General features: G+C 37.4%; 1 protein-coding gene across 1 annotated transcript; it reads left to right on the top strand.

Annotated features, from left to right (window-relative positions):
* Positions 1-1,834: 1,834 nt before the first annotated feature.
* Positions 1,835-25,730, top strand: CHGB (chromogranin B). Its single transcript, XM_020985513.2, has 5 exons — positions 1,835-2,072; positions 10,343-10,389; positions 13,563-13,656; positions 21,322-23,096; positions 25,320-25,730. Exons 1-5 carry the CDS (start codon positions 2,024-2,026, stop codon positions 25,401-25,403), a joined length of 2,049 nt encoding a protein of 682 aa, XP_020841172.1. The 5' UTR covers positions 1,835-2,023; the 3' UTR covers positions 25,404-25,730.
* The last annotated feature ends 1,288 nt before the right edge of the window (positions 25,731-27,018 follow it).

Raw genomic sequence — 27,018 nt, 5'->3', positions numbered from 1 at the left:
CAGCGAGGATAAGGAGGAATTTATTGGCAGAAGGTGAAACAGGAATTCAGTCTTCTTTTTTGGAGACTGAAATTTTAGAGCTTTGTGTGAGGTGAATCAATGACTTTTAAGGAGCTGTTATAACTCTAATGAGTTTTCATCAGGGGAAGAAGAGCTTCATACAAATCACAACTGGAAGAAAGGGCAGAGCCTATTCAAAACATCCCTTTTTGATTTTTACTGCTTTATATTTATAGTATATACATATATTTAATGTACCACTTGACATTGTACTTAATATCATTATTTAATATTTAATTTAATTTAATATCATTATTTAATTTAATTTAATATCATTATTTAATATCAAATTAAAATAGTCAGTGGAAATCATCTAGGTGAAGTAACTTGGTTTACTTTAGAAGGCCAGCAAAAAGTGCAAAATTTGCAACCTAACCTCTGTGAAAATAATTAGACTCCATTAAACTCAGGAATGCAAATGCTACTCTCCAATTCTACATATTTATATTCCTTCCCTGAAAGGAGACCTTGAGTGAAGGCACAAATCTGTGTCCATAACCTGTTTACTAAGATCTACATTATAAATGAAGACTCTGGAATGTTCCTTCTTTCTGATGCAAGGCATATACTTCTGGAATCACATTGCAACTTTTCCATTGAGAAGAGACTAGTTTGGATGATCGATGTGAGAAAGGAGAACATTTCTCATCTCTACTAAGGGAATATATCTTTCATAGCATCACAGACCTAGAGTAGACTTTAGAAGCTATGTAATCCAGCTCCCTTATTTTAAGGATGAAGAAACTAAGGTCCAAAGTCACACAGGCAGTAAAGGTAGGATTATGAACCTGGGTCCTCTCACTCAAGAGCCAATGCTCTCTGTACTGTAAAATGCTGCTCATTTTTCAAGGCTGTATGGCAGAGATACAATCCTATCCCAATTGTAAAAAACTGAAGACAAGCCTGGGTTATTTTGGCTATATTTTAATATAGGGAACATTCTTCTAAACTGAGAAAAATCTCTCTCTCCATATGAACAGGAGAAACTCAAGGATCACACAGTTGGACTGATTTTCACTTTAACTCTGCAGTATTTATTGAATATCTAATTGCAGTAATAACATGGTTCCTTATATTCTTTAGTAGTCTTTCACTTAGGACTTTATATAATCTAGTAACCATAATCTTGGAAGATTTGTTTTTCTTTTTAAGAATAATCTTTCTTTTATTTGTCTCCACCTTCAGTTCCTTTCCCTATTTCCATCCTTCTTCTTCCCTGGCAGCATGTTCATACCATAAAGCAAACATTAATTAATACACAGATATCTGAATACATCTATTATAGCAATATATGCATGTATTTATACACAATTAATATATATAAGCACATGCATGCATTCAGAGGCAACCTCAAAAACTCCCTGGTGAAGAGACTATTGTCTTTTCTCTTTGTCATTCTAGTTGAGGGTGGGAGTAGAGGTGAGGGATGCAAGAAGGCAGGCTGGGCATAGATCCTCCCTCCAGAGTCAGATTTGTACCAACTTTCTCCATTTATTCCCTTCTTTCCTTCAGCTTCAGCTCCCAAGTCCTAGGTAGTAGGCATCTGGGCAGGCTGAAGTTTCTGCCTCATTGCGGCGATTCCCCCTCCCTCCTGTATGTCTCTCTAACCCCTCCCCCTCCTCTACTCCCCTCCTCCCAGCCACTTCTTCCTGGGCTCCTCGTGACGCAGGAGGACAGAACTAGGGGTCCCCGCCTCCCGACTGAATCTCAGCTCTTGCTGTCTGCCCCCTCCTGGCCCTTCCGCCCCCATTCAACCACTTTAAATAGAGGTAGAGCAGCTGCTTCTTTACGCCCCTCGGTGAACCTAGGGTGTGGTAGAGCAGCTCTTTCCTGAGCCCCCTACTGCTGCGGTTGCCTCCGAGCTCAGCTAATACCTCCTTTTCCCCTCTTCTCCAGGTCCTTCTCCACTAACTACCCCACCAACTGGCCAGCACAAGTCGCTGGCCCTCAGCGATCAAGGACCATGCGGCCCTTAATACTACTCAGTCTACTGGGAGCCATGGCTCTAGGAGGTGAGTTGATCTGGGGAATCAATTCAGCACCTCGGATAGCTCTTTATGTGTCTCGAGCTATTCCCTTATGTCTGGCTGTACTTCCTTCTATCTTTCCCCTGCAGTGCCATGGGAGGATTGGAGAAAATGTGTGTGTGAGGCTGAGGGACAGGATTGGGATGTGTGAGGAGTTTTCTCCCTCTTTCTTGGGGCTTCCTCTGTCTCCAATGTCACTTTGGTAATTCCTGTACAACCTTCTTGCTTTTCCCTTTTCCTGCTTCAGTTTTGGGGAAGTTTGGGGGTCTTCCTAGCCTGACCTAGGGAGTATTTAATTTTTCTTCTACCTATTTTGGGTAAGAAAGAGTATTAAAAGGATAGCAACTTGATTTTACTGAAAAATCTTTGCCCCAAAGAATAACACCTAATATGGGTTAAGGTGGTGGGGGTTTGGGGAGAGGGAAAGATATCTGGGGTGTGTGTGTGTGTGTGTGTGTGTGTGTGTGTGTGTGTGTGTGTGTGTGTGTGTGTGTGTGTTCATTTCTTAAATCTATGGATTTTTCTGTTGGTCTAGATGTAAATTTAATCTAGAGTATCTTAAATTGTTTATCTGACTTCTGACAAAGATAGTGTCCAAGAAGATATGTGAGTATAAACAATGCAGTGCTAATTAGGCATTTGTTTCTTGTATTTTACTATGAATACATAAAATGTAGTAAGATGTGTTCCCTGTATGTATTTGTGTATGTACACACATGTGTGTAATCAATTTGTCTGTATATATACTTCATTTTCTATGGTGGTGTTTTCTAACACAATTAAATCAGTTTCAGTTAGCTAATAATAGAAATTCCTATGGGTGTTTCTTTCAATTTTCACATACCTGGGGGAGGAGAGAAGAACCAAGTAGATGAGGACAATGGAAAAAAAACTGAAGAATAAATCTTAGGTAGAGTTTTTATATCAGTTTTAGAAATGAAGCTGAAGACAATAAGTATCTGGCAGTTTCTGTGTCTGTCTGTGTGCTTCACAATTATTTTCCTACATCTAAAATGGAAATGTGAAATTCAGACAGAGCTGGGAGGAACCTGAAGAGGCCATCTAGTCTTATAACTTTGTTAAAGAGATTTCCTATGAAGGAGACTTCATAATTTCTCACAATGAATGGTGTTGTTCTAGTGTCTTCTTTGTTAAAAATAAATGTTCAGGGGGTAGGTACATTATACTTATCTTTATCAACGACATACATAAAATGGTACTTAGATTTCCATTTGACTTCAGTATTTTCATCCTGTAACCAAAACTAAAGTGAGATTGTAGACATTTATGATGGTAGATCCATTTGGGGTCATAAGAAATTCCTTTTATACATAACTCAAAAGTTAATTTACCATCTGTTTATTTGATTTATAATTTGATCATTTAGTTTTCCCTTTTTAGATGTTTTGTGAGTCTTGCTTTATGCAAAAGTAAACTTATTAAAAGCACTGGCATAACATGAAAGGGGTCACCTTATGGGACCTAAAAATCACTTGTCTGATGTCACAGATGTTATTTGTAGATGAAAGCCAATAGCAATTAGCATGTCACCCCCAAAGAAAGCAGCTTTGGATTTATTTTCACAGGCAAAACTGATGTGCTCACTTTTATAAGCATAGAGCTTCTGGTCTAATTACAAAGGATCAAATGGAAAGATGGAAACCTTAATCCCATAGAAGTGCATTGTTCTGCCAAATTAGCAACTGAAAAATTAATATCAAGTTGCAGTTTGTTGCTGTGAAAAAGAACACATTATCATCCACCTGAACATATTGGATATTATTACTTTGGCACCTACAGGCATTAATGAAAGCAATTCAGTAACACTGGGTACTGAGTATTTTACACTTTTATGTAAAAATAGAATACTTTTAGAAATAGCAGAGTTGAGGGCAGGCTGGTTCTAGCTAGATTTTAATAGATAACTTTATATTTCATTAAGGGAACAATCATCTTGCAGCTTCAGAGGCCTTTCATTCCAAAGAATTTTATAGATTTCTCATCTGGGAAAAGTCAGCTACACAGCAGGAGTAGTCTTAGGAAATAGCCATTCCTGAGATGAAATTAAAATAGCTGGTGAACCACCCTCCAGAGAGACTACATAGAAATGGAGGCAAGGAAGATAAAAGTCCAATATGTTGAAATTAGAGCATTTAGTAAACTTGCCTAAATTTCTTTCCCTGGCTTAAGTTTTCGTACACTTTGCTATTCCAAGTAACCCATTTGTTACTGAACTAGAGAATTTGGATTTCTTTGGCTATTGTGTAAAGGATGAAAATGATCTGAGTCACTTTGCTTTGCCTGGCAGAATGGGCTTAAGATCACAACAATCAGGCATTCATCTTGACAAGAAACAATATAAATGGAAGTGGTAGTATTTTGTTTATATGTCACTACCTATCATAATACTACATATGAAGATAAGGTAGCAATCGAGTGGAAAAAAAGATTTCAGGGTGGTAATCATCCATAAAATTATTATTTTACTGGTTTATAGTGTTGTTGTTTTGTATATGTATATGGTTGTTTTACTGATCTATAGTATTAAGTGTTTTTAAACACTTGAGCTTTGTTCTCTCTTCTTCCTATTACTGTATGACCTAGAACCACTCATTATGCTACTCTGTCTCAGCTTCTCTGTCTGTGACATGGAATTCTGAGAGGGCTGTAATGATTCTACCATGTACAGGCTATATATAAATGCTTTGAAATTCTCTAGTGAAAAGGACTTTAAAAGGACAAAGTAACAATGTAAACTATAAAGGTCTAAGGAGCTTTGCAAAGTCAGTCAAAAATCACTTACTATGTGCCTGGCACTGTGCAAAGTGACACAGGCAAACTGAAATGCCTCGAGTCATTTCTTTAAGATATTAACATTTAAAACTCAGGTTTAAATGAAGATTGAAATTTTATTGTTTTTAAAAAATGATCATCAATCCATCAACATGCATTGGTTAAACACCTACCATGTGCTAGGCATTGTGTTGGACCCTGAGGATTCAAATATAAAGCATGAAGCCACTTCTGTTTTCAAGGAGCATACATTCTAACAGGGGAGACAAGAAGTAAATCCCAAATAAAATAGAAATAAATACAAAGTTGTTCCAGATGGAGGGTGCTGATAGTTGGAGGAATCAGAAAAGGTTTCATGTGGCAGGTGATGCTGAGGCTGAATCTTGAATGGCCAGGGATTTTATGAGGTTGAGGTGAAAAGTAACGTATCCCAGACATGAGGGACAGTCAGTGCAAAAATACAATGACTGCAAATGAAGTGCCATGTTTAAAGAGCAGGGAGAGGGCCAATTTGGCTGGATCACAGAGTGTGAGAGGGAAAGAAATATACAATGAGGCTAGAAAGACAGTTTGGGGTCAGCTTATGGAAAGCTTAAAAGCTAAATGGAGGGGTTTATATTTGATTCTTAAGACAACTGGGATTTATTGAGTAGGAGAATGGCATGGCATATCGGAGCTCAAGAAAAATCACTTTGGCAGCTATATGGATGATGTATTGGTGAAGAGAAAGAATGTCAGCAGGGAAGGTTGCTGCAATAATCTAGATGAGAAGCAGTAAGGGCTTGAATCAAGATGATGGCTATATTAGTAGGGAAAAAAGGGGGCTAAAATGCAAGAAATGATGTAGAGGCAGAAACAGCAAGAATTGGCAACTAATTGGACATATAGATGAAAGCAAGTGAGGAGTCAAGGATAACATCACAGTTATGAGTCTGGGAGACTGAAAGAATGGTGGTGTCTTTGACAAAAATAGAGGTTTAGAAGAGGGGTCATTGTGGTAGAGAACATGAGCTCTGTTTTATACACATCTATTTGGAGATGTCTCCAGGACCTTCATTTTGAAATGTCTAATAATTATGTCATGATTCATCACTGGAGCTCAGGTGAGAGACTCAGGCTAGGTTTATAGATCTGTGAATCATTTGCATAGAGATAATAATTGAACCCATGGGAGCTAAAGAAGATAACATCTCTGAGAAAGATTATAGAGAGAGTAAAGAATCAAAGACTGATCAAAGGAGAGTATAAAGAAGTGGCCAAACGGGTAGGAAGAAAACCAAGTAAGGTTGTTATCATGAAAACCCAGAGAGGAGATAATATCCAGAAAGGTGGTCAGTAATGTCAAATGCAGTTGAGAAGTCAAGAAGGATGAAGACTGAGTTCATCAATAGCTTTGGAGAGAGCAATGTCAGTTGAATGGTGAACCTGAAAATTAGATTGCAAAGAGTTGAGGTAGGAGCGGAGAAGAAGTGGAGGCAATAAGTATAGACAGCTTTTTTTTTTAAGGAGTTTGGCCACGAATGCAGAGATCTAGTATGATAGCTTGAGGGTATAGCACTTTGGAAATATATTTTAGCTGTTGCTGGAGTAGGAGGGCGGAAGAGAAATTATGTATACATATTTTGTATACATGTTGTGTATACATATACACTGAGCCAGCATTCAACAGATCTGATTAATACTTATACTGACACCTTTAGGCACCTGTGTGGCTCTAAGTTTGGTTTGTTTTCCTAGATATTCCAATAGGATGGTAATGTTGACAAAGCCACCTTTCCTGGGGACACTAATAGTTTACGTGACTTGCCAAGGGTCATACAATCATATAAATATATATGTATATACACACACACATATATACATACATGTGTAATGTATAAACACACACATATATGTGTGTACATGTGTACATATATACATACATATATACATGTGTGTGTGTGTGTGTGTGTGTTCTTTAGTCACTCCAGTCATGTGCAAATCTTCATCACCCCCTTTGGGGTTTCTTAGCAGATACTGGAGTAGTTTGCCATTTCCTTCTCCAGCTCATTTTACAGGTGAAGGAACTGAGGCAAACAGGGTTAAATGATTTGCCCAGAGTCACATAGCTACTAAGTGTCTGAGGCCAGATTCAAACTCAGAAAGATGAGTCTTCCTACCTCTAGAGCCAGCACTCTATCCACTGCAGCACCCTAGCTGCCCCAATTCAATAAACAGTTATTAATCACTTCCTGTTTCTAAGTCAATGAGTACCAGAGTACAAATATGAAATAAAATCCAGTTGTAGAATCATAGATTTAGAACTTAAAGAGACCTTAGAAGTCATCTAGTTCAACTCCCTTATTTTACAGATGAGGAAACTGAGGCCCTGAGAAGTTAATTTGCCCAAGGTCACTTAGGCAGTAAGTAGCAGAGCAAATCATGTGCTCAAAGAGCATATAGTCTAAGTGGAGAAAACAACATTTCACAAATAAGTATGATATAAATCAGAATGTGTATTTTTATAAGTGTGGTACTCCAGGAAATGTGAAACTATTTTATTCACGTGAAAATATTTTTCCCCAAATTCCTGGCAGTCTTTCAAACAAATGATTCCAGAATGAATCATCCACAAACCCAGGAAAGTGAGAAAACAGTTCTGCCAACTCCATCTATGTATTAACATGTACAGAGCACTGCAATCTAGATACAAAATTGCCTGAGTCAGATTCAGGTTAATAACATTAATACTTCTGCCTATTGACAACTACATAAAATGGAATTGTTGACTTTTATTATCTGCAATATAAGTTTCTCAAAGAAGCTACCCAATATTATAGGAGCTGGCTTGACTGTGGTAGAGCAGACTTGCAAATAATTAAGAAACTAATTACCAATTGCATCCCCCTCCCCCCAAAAAAAGAAATTTCTGAGCAACTCAGCTCCTTGAGGTCTAGATGTCATAAAGCTCATGAAATCATTAAGTAGGTCATAACTTACTACCTGCATTCTTTGGAGATTGCAGGTAGTTTACTTCTCCACACTTCACTCTCCCCTCTGCTGAGAGTTTCTTTTTCTTCTCTTGGGCAGTTCTTACTGGCTCCCAAGGAATCAAAATAGGGGCAATAAGATTTTCAGCCTGCTGTAATGGATAGAGCAGTGGGCTAAACAGAGGAGGGGATTAGAGCTCTTAAAACATGTGTTCTGCTTCTGGCTCAGCCACTGAAAAATAACATTTTCCATCATTTACCTTCACTGGGTCTTAGCTTCTGTAACTAAAATGGCAGGGGGGGGAAGGATGTTCTTTGCAGGTCAGTGAATTAAAATGCACTTATTAAGTGCTTACTATGTGCCAGAACCTTTTCTATGTATTAAACTGCAAATGCAAAAATAGAGAAAGAACTGAAAAACAGAAGTATATAGAGAATGATTTTACATATTTGTATCTAATGGTGGCTATCTCTAGGGTGGGGGGGATAGTCTGTGAGAGGAGGAGGAAAAAATGTTATATGATAATTTAATTATACATATATATGCATATATGTATGTATATATATACACACATATATACATATATATATATATGGAATAGCAGGTTGTACATAATAGATTTGAAGTTTCATGTGCAATCATCTTTTTTTAATTTGACTATGTTAAGAAAATGCTTGTGTTATTTCATAAATTAAAAATAACATTTGAAAAATAAATTGATCCCTGACCTCAAGTAGCTTGCATTTTAATAAAGGAGGGAAAACATATATAGAGAAGTGGTGGTCAGGAAGGGAGTTTGAGTTTGTAGAATGATAGGAATTGTGAATTGTCTAATAGGGCAGCTGACAGACATACCCTTTCCAGAAGCAATGGTAGTACTGATCTAGATACTGTGCCCAAAGCAGGAGACAGAAAGTATTGGGAGTTGGGGGTGGTATTCACAGTGGCATCAGGGAAAATGACAATGTAGCCTCTGTAGGTGGCTGATTAGAATGTGAAGCATGATCATATCAACTAGATATAGTGGGCTCAATGAGCTTTTCCTCACATATCAAGACAGCTCAGCCCTCAGGGTCCTCTAGAAGTGAATATGTGCCCATTCAGTTCTTCCAGCCAATGGGTACAGGATCTGAGGCATTTCCTACTATGTCTCTCTTCCTTCATTCTCTCTCTCCCATTCCCATACAGGTAAAACAAGGTTAAAATTAATATCAAAGAACAATGAAATCATGAAACAACAGCCTAAAAAACTTTTTTAAGTGGTGGGGGGAGGGAAGGGGGGGACCCAAACTTTGCCTTGTGGTGGGAATGAGAAGGGAAAGAAAAATTATATATATAATTTTATATTATATATGATAATATTAATATATTATCATATATAATATATAATTATATATATAAGCCTCATGCTTTTTTTTTTTAACCATCAGCTACTACAGCCACCTCCCCTTTACTCCCCCACCCCAAACTCCACCTACCTGCTGAACTAGACTGGAACCTGTAATAATAATGGGTGCTACAAAGCAGAGCTGAGACTAGGGGCAGGGCCAAGTAAGTAGTTGCCTGGGGTACAACAAACAGAGATGGCAAAAAGGGATACTTTTTACTTTAATATTTGATAAATGTACATACTTTTTTTTGGGGGGGGGGGAAATGAGGGTTAAGTGACTTGCCCAGGGTCACACAGCTAGTAAGTGTTATGTGTCTGAGGCCACATCTGAACTCAGGTCCTCTTGACTCCAGAGCCGGTGCTGTATCCACTGTGCCACCTAGCTGCCCCCCTTGTACATACTTTTAAAGCCAGAAAAATTCCTCCCCTGCTAGCATGTTAGTATTATTCTGGGATAAGTCAAGTTGTTTGTTTCACAGTAGAAGCAGTGGACAACATCACACAGGGACAGTTTCCACTGCAAATGAGTGTCATTTTCAAAACTTGCTTGGCTTTGTTTCTGCTTGCTCTTCTGTAAACTTGAGCACCAGTAACTCTCCCAACTGCTGGCAGGAAGGGCTGAGGTGGAGGGTGGGGGAAAAAGGGAAGAAGGAGGAGAGAGAGACAGAGAGAGAGGAGCGAGAGAATCCAACCTGAAATCTAAAACATTCATGAGGATTTGGTCTACATTAGGAACAGCTTCAGTTCTCTGCTTCTGTCTTGAAAGAATGTGGATTGGAAAGAGCACAGAATTTATAGTCATGAGCCTTGAATTTGAGTCATAACTTCAACACTTACTTAGCTTTGTGACCATGGGCAAATCATTTGACTTACCCAGCCTCAGTTTTGTCACCTATAAATGGGGACAATTGCCTGCCACACAAGGTTGTAGGTGAGAAAACACCTAGCAATCTTTAAAGTGATGTAGAAGTGTGAGTTATGGTAATTGTCTCATGGAGAGATAGGAGTCTTGTGAATTTTGGTTCATATATTTTAGTTTTGTTGTGTGTTTTTTTAAATCAATTCATAAAACTTTCAACTCTTTCTCTACCTTCTTCTAAAGCTGTCAGTTCCATGCCAGTGGATAAAGGAGACCACACAGAAGAAATGGTGAGTTGAAATCATAGTTAAAAGCACAATTCTAGAATTCTCCCTCTTCCCCTCCACCTCCCCAAAGCATCCACCTCCTAACCCTAGTTTTGTTTCCCCAAATGTGTTTTTTTTTCTTAAAAGGTGGCATTTTATCTCTTCCCTTCCTCCAACCCCAACATCAATGTGATACCAAAACCAGCTTGCTGGTTTCAGCAGTGAAATTTCCTATGGTTAAAAAAAAGTCAAGTTTCATAGTTTGCTACAAAAGCCTGATCCCTTGGATCAACCAATAAACAAGCAGCCATTAAGTGCCTACTGCATACTAGATACTCTGCTAAGTACTGGAGAACAAAAGCAAAAAATGGAAGTCTCTGCTCTCAAGGAGATACATTCTATCAGAGAAGAAAATATGGTGAATATACAACTATAAACAGAATAAATATCAAGTAGTTGGAGAGATATGGAACAAGCAGCCAGGAGGTATCAAGAAAGGCATTGTAGATCCCCTTACACTAGAGCCCCAAGGTCTGAAACTAACTTTGCCACCTGGAGGTCTTGGCTTTTTCAGAATCAGAATCAAAGTTCTAGCACTTGAGGATATGGATGCCTTCTCTTGTGCTCCCCCAGCACAATCCTAGATGAGGCAGTGGCCCAATACTGGATAATGAAGGAGGTCCCAATGTTGCACAATAATTTCTTTCTGGTATACTTTGAAGTAAATACTTTCAGATCTAGTAAAGTCCACACACTTATTTTCCTCAAATTTTTTAAATTGTGACCTTAAGTATCAACAAATATGAACATTTGTATATACAAAGAGGAATAGAAGGAGAAAAAGAAAAAGATTGTATGTAAAACCATGAATCTCTATCATATGCACATCATTTTTTAAAAAGTATATATTTAACAGGGTAGCTCCAATACTTCCCTGCTTGTCTGTGTCCCCCTTCGGTTTTCTTTTGCAGTCTTCTATTTTCCTGTTCTTTTACACTTTTCTTTTTTTTTTTTGCACCTCTATCACTTCTACATACATACCACTCTTCCTCCCAAGCAACACCTACTTTTGAGAACCAATTTGTGCTATGGTATTGTGCTATGGACTATGGGAGACATAAAAGAAGTAAATGATACCCACCTTGAGAAGCTCAGAAAAACATTTCTTTATTCCCTTGTTCCTTTTTTTAAAATTTAATTTATTTATATTGAGTTTTCAACATTCACTTCCATGAGATTTTGAGTTTTAAACTTTCTCCCCCTAAGACAGTATACAATCTGAGATAGGCTCTACATATACATTCATGTTAAGCATATTTTCCCATTAGTCATGATGTAAAGAACAATTAGAACTAATAGGAGGAACCAAAAGAATGAAGCAATAAAACAAAACAACAAAGGAAAAGGAGAGCAAATAGTATACTTCCCTCTGCATTCAGATTCCATATTTCTTTCTCTGGGTGTAGATAGCAGTTTCCATCATGAGTCTTTTGGAGTTGTCTTAGATTCTTGTGTTGCTGTGAAGAGCCAAGAGTTCTCTATAGAGAACTGAGTCAAATTTATAAGAATACAAATCATTCCCCAATTGATAAATGGCCAAAGGATACAAACAGGTAGTTCTCAGAGGAGGAAACTAAAGCTATCTATAGTCATGTGAAAAAAATGTTCTAAATTACTATTGATTAGAGAAATACAAATCAAAAAGACCCTGAGGTACCACATCACACCTATCAGATTGGCTAACATGACAAAACAGGACAATGATAAATGTTGGAGAAGATGTAGGAAAATTGGAACACTAATACATTGTTGGTAGAGTTGTGAAATGATCTAATCATTTTGGAGAGCAATTTGGAACTATGCCCAAAGGGCTATAAAATTGTGCATACCCTTTGACCCAGCAATAGCACTTTTAGGGCTGTATCCCAAAGAGATCATACAAATGAGAAAAGGACCCACATGTACAAAAATATTTATAGCGGCTCTTTTCATGGTGGCAAAGAATTGGAAATTGAGGGGATGCCCATCAATTGTAGAATGGCTGAACAAGTTATGGTATGTGAATGTAATGGAATACTATTGTGCTATGAGAAATGATGAGCAGGCAGACTTCAAAAAAACTTGGAAAGACTTATATAAACTGATGCAGAGTGAAATAAGCAGAACCAGGAGAACATTGTACACAGTAACAGCCACACTATGGGATGACTGACTTTTATTCCCCTATTCCTTTTGCCTTTAAAGTGCTACTCATTCAAGACCCAGATCAAGTTTTATTTTTCCCAGAAAGTCTTACCTGCCTGCAATCCTGGACCTAAGTATTTCTTTTTCCTCTGAATTCTAATTGTGCTTATTATTTATGCCTTTAATATGTCACTTGACATTTGCTATTTTGAATTGGTGGAAGCATCTTAGCATAATAGAAAAGAAGTAGACCTGACTCGCAAGACCTGAGTTCTAGTCTTGATTCTGTCAAGCCACTTTACTTGAAACTCAGTTTCATCAACTTTAAAACGAGTGTAGTGTATTGGATAGTCTCTAATTTCTCTTTCAACTTGAAAGTCTATATTCCTGATTCAGTGTCTCAGAAGAGAGATGTTCTATTTAATTCCCTTTTCTCCAATTATCTTTTTACTATACCCACTAGATTTTATGCAAATATTCCCAATAAAGCTTCTTGTGCAGTTGGCCCTAAATCTGCATAAATTATCAGTGTACATTATATAATTATCTCTATCATCTCTATTGTCCTTAAAGGCAGGATCAGTGACTTGCACTTTTTATTTCCCATAGTGCCTAGTATGATTGTATTATACATAATAGGCACTTAATAAATATTTGTCAATTACTTTAAATATCAACATCCATATGTATTTCTCTTTTAGATTCACATGCTTATTTATTTTCCTATCAGTATCAAAATTTCATTATGTGGTCTTAGGTATAGTGGTGTTTCATCTCTGTCCTTTCCATGAGGCAAAATTGTACTAACATTTTAGAGTATATCACTTTAGAAATAAATCCTGATTATAAATCTGCATTAATGCTATAAGAGTCACTAGGGTTTTCCCTAGGTGTAATATCTGTAATTCTATGTGTCCTTCACAGGTACATGACACATTGACTTGCTCCTTTGGATGTCTTTTTTAGGCGGTGCCCTAGACTGATTCTGCTAATGAAAGTGTCTCTTTCTCCAGGTGACCCACTGCATAGTAGAAGTCCTTTCCAATGCTTTATCAAGACCAAATGCTCCTCCCATAAGTCTGGAGTGCAGGAAAATCCTGAAGAAGGGTAAGTGTAATCTTGTGCTCCCTGACTTGAGCTGAGAGACTTGGTGGTACACAGCAGCCTCCTTTTTTAGATTGGGGTTCAGTTTCATTTTAATTTGGCAGCCATGTTGCTTCTGACCAGGTGTGTTGGGAAATATTTAACATCTGGCTCTCAGGGAGAAAAATGCACACATGACAAGCTTTAAAAGTTTAATCTGCTTTATTAACATTTTCTTCATCACTTTCTAGGTCCAGACAAACAACTAAATAATAAATCAAACCGTGGTTTATGGCATTTGATGACTCCTAAGGCATAAATGCTCTCACACTGAAAATTTAACCTTTGGTTCTTGTAAGACAGTACAAGCTGGCTCCAGCACAACCCTACTTCTGGCAGAGTATTGTGGAAGAAAGATGGCTAGGCTGGGTAGCAGAAAACCTGGATTCTAGTCCCATTTCTGTCACACCTCTCATTTGACAGATGAGGAAAATGAGGCCAGGAAGGTTAGGTGACCTCCCCAAGGTCACACAGGCAGTGTCAGAAGATTTGAGCCAAACCCTCTGATTCTTGATCTAGTGCTTTTCCCACCATGTTGATGATCTCTTCAGTGACTTCTAGCTGTAGCATTTTATACAGCAATTTACTAAGTACCTGCTGTGTTTGGAAAACTTTGCTGGACACTGAGGGAGAAGCAATATCTTAAAGACACAGAGCTTAAAGTCTAATAAGGGATTATGACACATACACAAATATCTGTAACATGAAAGACTGTACAGCAAGTAGTTTAGAGAGGTGTAAACAAAGTGTTACGTGAAGCCCACGTGAGTTAGGTCATTTTTGATTACTAACTAAGAGTAGAGGGAAATCAAGAAAGGCTTCATGGAAGAGATGGCATTTGAGCTGAATTTTAAAGAATTTTAAAGAAGAGTTAGAATAGGTGAAGGCAGTGAAGAAAGGAATTTTGTGTGTTGGGAACAATGTTAGTAAAGCTCCAAAAGCAGGAAAGTACAGGGAGTATTTAAAGTGACAGTGAGTAATCCAATTTAGTTGTACTTGCAGAATTCATTGGGGAATAGCTGAACAAGTTGCAGTATATGAATGTAATGGAATACTATTGTGCTATAAGAAATGATGAGCAGGCAAACTTCGAAAAAACCTGGAAAGACTTACATGAACTGATGCAGAGTGAAATGAGCAGAACCAAGAGAACATTGCACGCATTAACAGCCATATTATGGGATGACTGACTTTGACAGACTTGACTCTTCACAGTGACACAAGAATATAAGACAACTCCAAAATATTCACTGTGGAAATTGCTATCTACACCCAGAGAAAGAAATATGGAATCTGAATGCAGATGGAAGCATACTATTTACTCTCCTTTTCCTTTGTAGTTTTGTTTTATTGCTTCATTCTTGTGGTTCCTCTCATTAGTTCTAATTGTTCCTTATATCATGACTAATGAGAAAATATGCTTAACATGAATAAATATGTAGAGCATATATCAGATTGTATGCTATCTGGGGAGGGGGAGAAAATTTAAAACCTAAAATCTTATGGAAGTGAATGTTGAAAACTAAAAATAAATATATTAAATTTTAAAAAAGAGAGAGAAAACAGTAGAGGAAATAGAAAATAGTAGAGGTACAGCTCTAGGTAAGGTGGCATCAGCTTGTGGAGGGCCTTGAATGCCAGGCAAAGGAATTTGAATTTTACTTGGTATATGATCGGGAGTACCTGAAGATTTTTGAGTATTGATATGACCAAATCTATTCAAAAATAGGATTAATCTGACAGAATTATGAATAATCAATTGACCTGGGGAGAGAAGAGAGTTTGGGAGGTTTGTCAAAGGATTATTGCAGTGATTCAAGCCGGTAGTAATACAGGCTTCTAGTAAGATGGTAATAGTGGGAACAGAGAGAAGGGAACAGATGTGAGGGAAATTTTGTCAGGGTTAAAATTGACAGGACCTGGTAACTGACTAGATAGAAGTAAGGGAGAAGAAAGATTAAAAAATAACACCAAGACTAGGTGGACAGTGATGCTATAGATAGAAAAATAAAGGAAGATTAGAAGAAAGAAGTTTAGGGATATAAATAGGTGAGGTTCAAGCTCAGGACATGCTGAGTCTGAATTAACAATGGGACATCCAGGTGGAAATATCTTATATGCAATTAAAGATATGAATTTGAAGACTGGGAGAAAAGAGCAGAGCTACAGAGATAGACTTGGGGTGATTGTTAAAGTCAAATAAATATTATTGCCAAAGTAGAGAATATAAAGAGAAGAGGAAAGGGCCAAAGACAACCTTTGGGAACATCCACTTTAAGTGAAGAGAAACTACAGAAAGAGAGAGAGAGAGGTTTCTGAAGGCCAGACAAGATAGACAGAATACCCAGAAACACCTGATAAGTCAAATGCTACAGAAACATCAAGGAAAATGAGGATTTTTAAAAGCTCACTGGATTCATGATTAGGAGGTTATTTATACCTCTAAGAGAGTAGTTTTAGTAGTATGATATGAAAGTTAGATTGCAGGGGGCTGAGGAGAGGGAGGTAAGGAAGAGGGGAAATTTTTTTCAAGAAGTTGGGCAGTGAAGGTATGGAGAGAGATCTTTGACTTGGTTAGAAAGGTCAAAGAACTTTTTTCTTATTGTTGTTGGATAAGGAAGCTGAGCTTTTTTGTAGGCAGATGGTAAGAAGCAAGTGAAAAAGCGGAATATTGAAGATCCCTGAAAAGAAGTTGATTTTGATTTCTCTGACTTGGCATTGAGCTATATTCATTCTTCATCGAGGTTAGGTGCTGGCATATTTATATTCAACATGTTACATATATATATATATATATATATATATACAGAGAGAGAGAGACAGAGATATTCATATTCAATATGCTATAACCAGCCTGCAGTATAATGTACTCATCGCTTCTCTCAGGTCATCTAAAAGCAGAGAGAACTGGATTTGAGACAATGTAGTAGGATTATGAAGTCTGATCAGTCCAGATTGTGCATTCACTATCTAGAAACTTCAAGAAATAATATGTCAGCCAAATGAAATTTAACCCTTCAACCTTTTTTTTTCTTTAGTCCCCAAATATGGTGGAGATATATCAAATTGGATATAGCTAAGGTCAGACCTCTATGATCTATTAATAGAAACCTACTTCCCAGTTGATATTGATCTTCATCAATATTCAACTAACAACACACATTCTTTAAGAACAATATTTTAAATAATGGAATTGTAAATGGGGTAAGGAACAGCGGAGAATATAAGGGAAGACAAGAGAAAAGATTAAGAAATGAAGCATTCTTCTGAATATATTCCTCTTGACTTGCCATTGTCATGTTAGTGACTTTAATATTGACACAAAAAACCAGTTGACCTACATATGGTGCTGATCATTTAAAAGTCTCTTTCAGTGTGAACCCTGTTAGAATAGAAAAGGTATATGTGGATTACAACTCCAGCTTGAAGCAGGATGTTTATTGGGCATGTTTATAAGGTCAATTTCTCATATCTGGGGTGCCTGGGACATTGATGACGTCTTTACTTTTAATTATGATCTGAACAAATACAAACAGTACAGGACCTACTTACAGTAAATATAACTGAGGTGTTTTCCAAAATCATGTGTCCTTTTTCAACTATGTACAAAAATCAAGCCAGATAAAAATAAGTCAAGAAGATTCATTCTTTTTTTTTTTCTTATCCTTCTTCACTATTAAAAAAAAATCTTGAGTTAGAAATAGTGGAATGAAGCCTTTCATTTTTCCTTTCCTCCAGCACATCATACTCATTAAATGTCTGTTGAAAGAAAAACTCAGTGTTATCCAGATACCCAATGTAGCCTAGAGATTGTCTCCCACTGCTCTGCATGACAAGACTCTCCACTCCAAAAACCTCCTTTTCTTTTTTTGTATCTTCTTTTTCTCCTTCTTCCCTTCTCTAGAAGAAATAGATGAAAGGATGGATCTCTATGTATATCTGTGTACCCAGAACAATGGGATGGTCTTCTTCTAGAGTCTAGACACATAAACACATTTCTCCCTTCCATGCTATCCATTTGCCAGTATAAATGCCATTCATTCACCCTAAGTATTACTCCTTATGAGTCTTTAGTAAAGTCTCCACTTTTCAGAACCTAGGCCCTCTATTGGTCAGTGACCAAAAGTGCCTGGGCTCTCATGGTCAGTAAGAGAGCCCCAGAGAAAGGTAATAATAATTAAAAGATGTAGCTTCGACTTGAGGTCCCTATATGCCAATACCTTCCTTTTCTATGCTTTCTTTTTCCTCTTCCTTTCTTTCTTCTTTGTTTTAAATGTATAAATGGGCTTCCTCGGCCCAGAATGTTAAGAAATTGCTAATCCCTGTTTCTGAGTGACCTGCTTTTGAATTTCCCTTGGATTCACCACTCTTTTTTTCTTAGTCTTCTTCCTCTCAATCTTCCTCTTTACTTTTCCCTGTTTCACCTTTCCATTAACTCATCTTGAAACCAGTATGTAGTCCTTGAATAAAAACAAAAACTGCAGGAAAGTGAGAATCATAGAAATTTAGAATTTTCAAAACTACAGAGTCTTAGAATTGGAAAGGATTTTAGAGATCACCTAGCCCAATCTCCCAATCATTCTACAGCAAAGATCCCTTCTATATCAAAGACTAACTTTTGACTGATATCTGTAATGCTCCAATTGATACAACATAATAACTCACATATACATACTGTTTTAAGGTTCATAAAGCACTTCGATCAAAACAATCCTGGGAAATGGGTAAGGCAAGTATTATTATTTTCATTTTACAGATGAATAAACTGAGGCTTACAGATGTTAGGTGACTTTCCCAAGAACAAATAGTTAGTAAGTATTGGAGCTTGGACTCAAACACAGATCTCCTGACTCCATTTCAGTCCTATTTCCTCTATACCATAATGCTTATAAATTAGATGGCATTTTTGGTTATTCTAGTGACTTTGAAATTAGGGTAATTGTGGAACTTGTCACAACTTAATTTTGTGGTTCAGTATTTCATTCCCCAGAGGAGAATTCTTAAGCCTGTGAGCTGTAATTGCAGCCTTCATTTATTATCATCTGCTATGGCTTACAGCTAAATTTAGCAGGGAGTATTACAATTTGGACACTATTGCTTCAAACAAGAACCTTTTTAACTGGAGAAAAATTCAAAACAAAACATCTTTTGTGTTTAAGTTAATCATAGAAACTGTTCTTGCATCATTCAGAGGAAAGTTTCACTTGAAAGCAGAGTTGTGCCCTTAACCTCCCTCTGGCCATGATCAAAGACTACTCACACCCACACTTAGTATGAAACAAGCCCTCTACCCTAGGATCACCATTCAACCCTACTAATAAATGCTGCTTTTATTGATTCTCAGACTTTACAGACTCTGAAATTTGCCTGTATCTTGAGAATGATACTTTTCCTACCTTAATTTTTTTCTGCTTAGCTAGCTGGACCCTCCCATTCCCTGTGATGATGTTAAACTTCCAAGCCAACAGAACTGAAACTGATAATGCAACCATCACAGTTGCAGCTGAATGTAATCTACAGCAAAGAAGAATAATTAGAATGATAAAATTTCCATTGCTTTGTAAAATATATAAGCTAATGGTCATTATCATGCCAGCTTATGTGCTAAGGAATGGGAACAATACTACCTGAGCAGCCTCTGAGCTCAGTGGGATGTCTGAAAGGATATTTTTGCAGTTAACTCTTCCTAAGATGTTTGCTTGGTGGCTCAGAATGTAAACGATATTACAAATTGCCATGGAAAGGGAAACAATAACCATTCGGAGCCAACTAAGAGAAAATTGTAACAGATTAAATGTATTTTCCTTTTTAGTCAGATTACTATGCAATGCTATGGAAGAATGTATGTAGATTTGAGGAAATATTGTGATCCTTGGGGACAAGATGGAAAAATGGAGATTGCATGATAGATACCTAGATTCATAGCTAATTGAATAATAGTAGCCAAAGAATGTTGATTAATAGATCAGTATCAGCCTAGGAGGCTTGCTATCCTTGACCTTATCCTATTTAACATTTTCATCAGCAATTTGGAAAAGGATATGTGGCAGATGTATCCAATTTACAAATGCCACAAAACCTGGAGGAAGCAGCTTATATGTTGAAGGACAGAGTTGTTTTTTTCCCCAAAAAGGACAGGGTGATTTAATGAACCAGTTCTAATAAGATGGCATTTAATAGGGTTAACTTTTAAGCCCTGTACTTAGGTTCAACAAATAAATTGACAAGGGTAGACTGGGGAGAAATATGGTTTAATAGCAATATACACAGGAATTTTATTTAGGAATATTTTTAGGAATTGTAATTGATGACAAGCCTACTTTGAACCAATATTGTACTGTTTTCTAAAAAAAGTTAACATCTTTATATATAGTATCCAGAATGCAGGAGGTAATAGTACCACTCTGCTCTAGGCTTGTCACATATTTATCTAGTGTTGTGCTAAATTCTGAGCATCACATATAAAAGGGATATTGGTAAATTGGAACATGTCCAGAAGAAGAAGCCCAGGATGATGAGGACTCTTGAAATTGTCACATGAGGAACATCTGAAAAAACTAGTGCTACTTAGCTTAGAAAAGAAAAGACCTAGAGGAAAGGGGCTACACCCTAGCTGTCTTCAAATATTTGAAGGGCTGTTGTGTGAAAGAGGGATTTGACTAATTGGTAGGTCCATCAGATATAAGTGAGGCCGTATGAGTGAAAGTTTTAATGGCACAAATTTCAGCTCAATTAAAAAAAGGGGGGGTTTCTAACAACTAGAGCTCTCTGAAAACTGAATGAACTATTTTACAAGGTAGCAAGTGACCTTTACTGGACATTTTTCAACAACGTCCCTTTTTGTCAGAGGGTTTCCATCTCTTCTTCAGTTATCATGTCCTAACTCTTAGGTGCTATCTACATAGTGCAAAAGAAGAGATTAGTTCATTGCCCTAATTAATTTGATGATTATAGATAGATTACCAAAATAGATCACTTGGGGGTAGAGAAGAAGATTTATTTGGGCACTTGAATTATACAGATTGGCTGTTTACCTTGATTAAATTTAGTTGATCTGTGATCATATCTCCATCTTACTTAATAATCTTTCTATTCCTAGGATCAGGATGAATACAATAAAGAATAATCCTGAGACTCATGATAGAGACACACACAAATAGAGATATGAGTATTAATATATTTGACTTTGCTGAGATTCAGGATGCTCATCTTTAAAAAAGGGACTGATCCCTTCTAGTTCAAAGATGATTCTAATTCTATATTTGAATTTTGATATAACCTATACTCTTTCTGCTAATAAAATGGAATGAGGGAAGAAAAAAGAAATTTACAAGACAACTGTATTATATATTTAAAAGGAATAGCAAGTTGTACATAATAGATTTACATTTTCGTGTGCAATCATCTTTTTTATTATATTGTGTTTGGAAATGCTTGTTTTTGACCATAAATTGAAAATAAATAAATAAATATAAAAAAGTAAAGAAAAAAACAGAAAGGTACTCAGAGGCCATTTACTTCAGTCTATATCTCAGCAGCCTCAGGATATACGGAAGTCAAATGAGTAATTATTGAATAGTTTGAAACAGATTATGAGTTATACTGTGTTCTTTGAAATTTTTATTTTAGGTGGGCAACAGGACAAAGATGAGACAGAAAATGAAAGTGAAAAGTCCAAATTTGCAGTAAGGTTGTTAAGAGACCCAACTAATGAGGAAACTCATGTACCTATGAGTTTAGAGGAGGAAAACCCAGCAGAGGAAGAGTCTAAAAGGCAAATGGAAGAAGACACAGCAAAGCTCCAGCAGGAGGAAGAAGATAAAGAAGAAAGAAGAAAGTATCAACCAAGCTTTCATCTTCATGAAGACCAAAGCCTTAAAGAGGCAAGAAAGCATCAGCCTGAAAATAGCAACGAGAAAGAAAAGGAAAAGGTAGAAGGGGAAATTGAGATATATAAAAAAAGTGATCACAGTGAAGAAGGAAGTCAAGAGAAACCTCTCTTTGAAGAGTCAGCGGAGGTTCAAAATACCTTTCTTGACAAAAGAAACAAAGCCACAGCTAAGAACAATGAAAAGTTTGCAGTCAAACATAATAGATACTCTGTAGAGCATCCTGAGAAGACACATAGCCAGGAAAGAAGCAGCGAAGAGAGTGAAGAGGAGAGTGAGAGTAATAGTAGTGAAAAACGTGGCTGGGAGCCTAAAAATCAACATGGAAGTGTAGAATCAGATGAAAGTGAAGATGCTTCTGTCTCTGAAGTGACCAAACGTCGGTTGAAACCAAGACACCATCACAGGAGATATAGACTGGATCAGTCCTTTGAAGAGAGAAAGGCTCACTCTGAAGAAAGAAGAAACACACTTGAATCCGAGGAATCAAATGAAGATAAGGACCATTTCTGGGACAAGAGAGGCCACCACAAAAACAATTATGAAGATTTACAGGAGGAACCAAGTTATGGTGAAGAGAAGGGGAATTACCACGGGAGCCACAGTTTTGATGATCTTGAGGAAGAAAGATATAGTGACAGGGCAAGTGAAGAGTACAGAGCTAAGAGACATCACAATGAGGAGAGCCAGGAAGAAGAAGAGAAAAGAAACAATCACAACAGACAAACTGAAGAGGTGGGACATCACTATGATGGAGAAAGTGAGGAAGGGAGGCACTTTGATGAGGACAAGAGCCGTCATCATGGAGACAGAGAACAAGAACCAGGTGTTCATTCCACTCATGGAAATAGAGATGATAAAAGGTATCCCAGTGAAAGACAACATTATGCAAAAGAAAGCAATGTGGACAATGAAAGGAGGCATCCTAGGGGGAGGAAAGAGCAAGACCAAAGCTATTTAGACCATGATAAGAGAAAGAGTGAGGAAGGTGATATAGGAAAGTGGCAGCAGAGAGAAGATGAAGATGGTGAAAATAACAGAGAGGAAACAAGGTTTCAAGAAAAAGAGTTTAATACCCATCATGAAGAAGAGAAAATGAAGAGATTAGGGATTCCATACAGTCCTTATTATGAACCCCTCCAGTGGAAGAACAGACATTTTGAGGAAAAGGACAGGACGAGTGATCAGTTTCCCAAGAATGAAGAGGAAAACAGATCTAGCCTGAATGAAAAGACTTTCTTCCCTGATTACAATGATTATGACTGGTGGGACAAAAAGCCATTTGTAGAAGACATCAATCAGGAGCATAATGAGAAGAGAAATCTTGTCAGCATCCCCAAATATGATCTGAAAAGGCAATATGACAGAGTTGATGAACTTGCTCAGCTTCTCAATTACAGGAAGAAGTCTGATGAATTTCCAGAATTCTATAACTCTGATGAAGACATGAGAAAACACCAGATGGTCAGAAATGAGAATGGTGGCCTCGGTCAGAGGCCTCTGACAGAGGAGGAGGTATGGCCTTTGAATTTTATTTGAAAAAGTTAGTCAATGTTTAATGACAGATGGGTCCAAGAATACCTGATAGTAGCAAATGGGGGAAATTAAAGGGAAGAAAATTTACAGAGGGAATTTGCTTCTCCATAGAGTACAGTCTCCTCCTAAGCTTGATTATGTAAGTGTATGTTTGGGGTGTTGGGAGAAAATAGGGAGGGCACAGCTACATAAACAAGGCCCTTATTTACACACTACCTCTCTCCTACTGCTTGATTCTTGTTTATTTCACAGTGCATTAGTGCCTTCAGCCCTAAAGGAGACACAGATTATGAAAGCGGGTGAACTGAATTTGTTTGCTAACTGGCTAACAGTTCTTGTGAAAGACAAAGGAAATTGATATAGTAAAGTAGAATTTCAAATTTGTGGAGATCATTTTTTTATTGAAGCTATTGCATCCTGCCTAAGCAATGTGCCTTTTCCTTATTGATTCACATAGAATGAATAAATAAGATTGATGGCATGTAATCCATGCAGCTTATCAGATTTGAGGGGTGGGAGTGGGAGTGGATCCAGACATGCATTTTCATTGCTGCAGATAAGAATACCAATGCAGATTGGCAAGTGCTTTACAAAAGATGTGGAGTTATCTGTAGCACTGAGAGGTTGTATGTTCCCCAGAATCGCACAGTTATTATGTCAGAGGGAAGGCTTGAATCATGTCTTCCTGACTGTGATGATAGCTCTTAATCCACTACTCCATGCTGTCCCTGGGTATTAAAATTACATGGGATTTCAGAGGACTTAGAAAGAAATAATCTAGTACTATGTTATAGAAATGCTTGTTTTATTCCATAAGTTAAAAATAAATTTAAAAAAAAAGAAAAAAGTAATCTAAACCACAGACTCTATATTCTCCCCTTTGTCAAGAGCCATTTCTGCAAATACACACCAAAGCATATGATGTAATGGACTCTTAGGGACACTTGCCACTCATAATGGAGTTCTATGGGAGCCTTACCTACTGTGGCCTTTTAAAGACTAGTGCTTACTAGGGGTATAAAATGAGTAAGAACAAAAATGTTTTCAAGGTAGAGAAACAGTGGCCATGGGAAATTTGTGCAAATTAAGAAACGTGTGTGGTGGGGGAAAGGGTGGTGAAATATCCTGTCACAAAGCTATTTTGCCAATAGAGGTTTGGAAACCATTTATTCAGGTTTTATTTAATCATTACAGAGAATTCTCCACTTTTTCAAGGTGGGATTCTTCATTTTTCTCTCTGCTCAAACTTCTTAACACATTTCAATTTAGATAGAAACCATCTTCCAAACACCTGGTTGGAAGTTCATAGCTACTATTTTACCATGTTACCAACTGGGAAAGAAAAAGAGGAAATCCTGAAGGCGTCAGTGTTTGCATTCACCATGGTTACTATTTTATAACTATTTGGAGCAGTATATCTGACTTTCCCTAAGTTTTCTCAGGTTCTTCCAGCTCCCAGTTAGAGAAAATTGAAGGCCCAAAGTCAATTCCCAAAGAATAGCATTAGACAGAGTACTTTAGAAATATAACCTCCTCTTCATGCAACCAGAAGTTTGGAAGAAACCTCTAGGACAGGGCTTCTTAATCTTTTTTATGTCATGGACCCCTCTGGCAGCCTAATGAAGCCTATGAACCATTTCTCAGAATCATGTTTTAAAATTCATAAAGTAAAATATGGAGGATTACAAAGGAACGCAATTATATTTAAAGAGTTAATTAAAAAATTTTTTTTAAAGTTCATGGATCCCAGGTTAAGAATCCTGTTCTAGGGATATTTTTGTATCCATTCCCTAGTCCCAGCAGGTCAAATCTATCTCACAAAAGAAGAGCTAAAACTTTACTTGTAGATCTTTTCAAGGACTAGGGAAGTATAGAGTGACTAAAAGGGCAATAAAGAATGAATCAGAAGATTGTCACAACCTATCTGTGTGACTTTAGGGAAATCACCAACTCTCTGAACAGAAGTTTTTCCATTTGTAAAATGGGGGACAGACTCATTTATTTCTAAAGTCCTTCCATTTGGAAAGTTTTAAGGTCTTATGCTAGAAAGGGTAGAAGATGGCAAGCAGAATGATCTGGCCCCAGAGATTAGAGGTTCAAGCCTGCTTACTTTTATTTAACCCATCCATCTCAAACCTAGGGCTAAACTTGTGTTTAGATCTCATATTCCTTGGTCTAAATCCTCTTTCTAATTTTTTACAGGAGAAGGAACTAGAAAACTTGGCTGCAATGGACATGGAACTTCAGAAAATAGCGGAGAAATTCAGTGGTACCCAGAGAGGGTGACCACTCAGAGAGCAGTGGTATAGCGTTTCACAGCAGTGGGTAGCTTTAATATACATGCATTCATACTACCTAGTCTTGGCAGATGCTGCCACCAGAAAGTATCATTTACCCAAAGACAGTTAGTAGAGTTTACTGTTCACTCAGTGTATTCACACAGTTGGAAATGTCTTTATTGTTTTCTAGGATGCTATTGAAACTTGAATAGCATGAATTTTAGCATATAAACTTATATTTGAATATGCTTTGTGATGAGTATACCACTGTCCTTCAGAAATATATTATGCCTCCTAACTTGAAAAAATAAAAAAAGTAACATAGGACCAAATACTTCATCTTTCTTGACTTTCTTTTTCTGTTAGGGGGGAGTATGATATTTAAGGGTCCTTTGGGTATATTTTGCCAGTAGACTGACACTGAAACAATCTGTTTAGATTTGATGATCTCCCAGGTAAAAAGTGGTGGGTGAGCCTCCTGAAGTTACAGAAGGCACAGGGTAGAGTGGCCTAATGGATGTATAACAGAGTCGTCAGACTCTGTGCCACCTTGTAGAAGAGACATCAAGTACTCAAAATGGTAAAAGCCATTTCAACAATCTCAACGTACAGTTTTAAAATCATTAAAGTTAGTATTGTTGGTGTTGTTTAGTCAATTACTCATGTCTGACTCCTAATGATCCTAGATAGGGTTTTCTTGGCAAAGATACTACAGCAGTCTGCCATTTCCTTCTCCAGCTCATTTTACAAATAAGGAAACTGAGGCAGAGTTAACCCTTGCCTAGGATCACACAGCTAGTGTCTGAGGTCAGATTTGAATTCAGGTCTTCCTGACTCTAGGCCCAGCACTCTATCCACTGTGCCACCTACCTACACACATTTTTAATTATTTAGGATTTGAGAAAGCAGTAGGGTATAATGAACAGAACACAAAAGCTGAGGGAGTTGTACATATGAATACCCAGATCCACCACACTTAGCTGAGTCACTGGAGGCAACCTGCAACTCCGGTCCACCTTGTTATAATGAAACAGAGTAAATAAGCCCTATGATTCTTCCAGGCTCCAAAATTCTAAGATTCTTTCTTTATTTATTACCTGCCAGTGCATTTCATGTTAGCACTTCCAGAGTTCTCTCTTTGCCAGTTTTGGTTCAAGTTTGAAAGAGGCGAGGTGGCAACTGACAGGTAGTGAGGCCTGGGGATTAGAGATGGATTCACTTGTCCATGTTTGCTCTCCTCCATCACACATATCAAGAATTGGCAGCATTGGCAAAGCCAAGTTTTTTTCAGGTTACCTTTCTAAAAGTGTTAGGAGGATAAATATTTAACCAGGGAAAAATAGAGCTACTTAAATGTGCTCATGCCCTGACACTCAGAAAGCCAAGTAAGCAATCTGACAACATATTATCCTAACCCAAATAATTATCAGTTAGTTATAAATACTGCCTCACCTTAAATGAAACCCTGAAGACAGTCATTTAAATGTCATTTTTAAAATCAATTCCTTTTTTTTTTAATTGACTAATTACAGAAAGATCCCAACCCTTTTCTCATTACTTCCAACTGATGGCTATTCTATGATACATCAAACAGTGTCTGTGCACATGCTCACACACATACC

Source organism: Phascolarctos cinereus, unplaced genomic scaffold (genome assembly GCF_003287225.1).
Source record: "Phascolarctos cinereus isolate Bilbo 61053 unplaced genomic scaffold, phaCin_HiC Scaffold_2;HRSCAF=192, whole genome shotgun sequence".
Classification (NCBI taxonomy): domain Eukaryota; kingdom Metazoa; phylum Chordata; class Mammalia; order Diprotodontia; family Phascolarctidae; genus Phascolarctos; species Phascolarctos cinereus.
Note: the sequence above shows the minus strand (reverse complement) of the source record. Positions and strands in the feature narration are given on the sequence as shown.

What these genes read in the sequence shown, in the direction of transcription:
- CHGB (XM_020985513.2), top strand. Translation starts at nt 2,024, where the DNA reads ATGCGGCCCTTAATACTACTCAGTCTACTGGGAGCCATGGCTCTAGGA. An exon ending in GAGACCACACAGAAGAAATG is followed by an intron (nt 10,390 to 13,562) that starts GTGAGTTGAAAT and finishes CTCTTTCTCCAG; the next exon opens with GTGACCCACTGCATAGTAGA. An exon ending in CAGGAAAATCCTGAAGAAGG is followed by an intron (nt 13,657 to 21,321) that starts GTAAGTGTAATC and finishes TTTTTATTTTAG; the next exon opens with GTGGGCAACAGGACAAAGAT.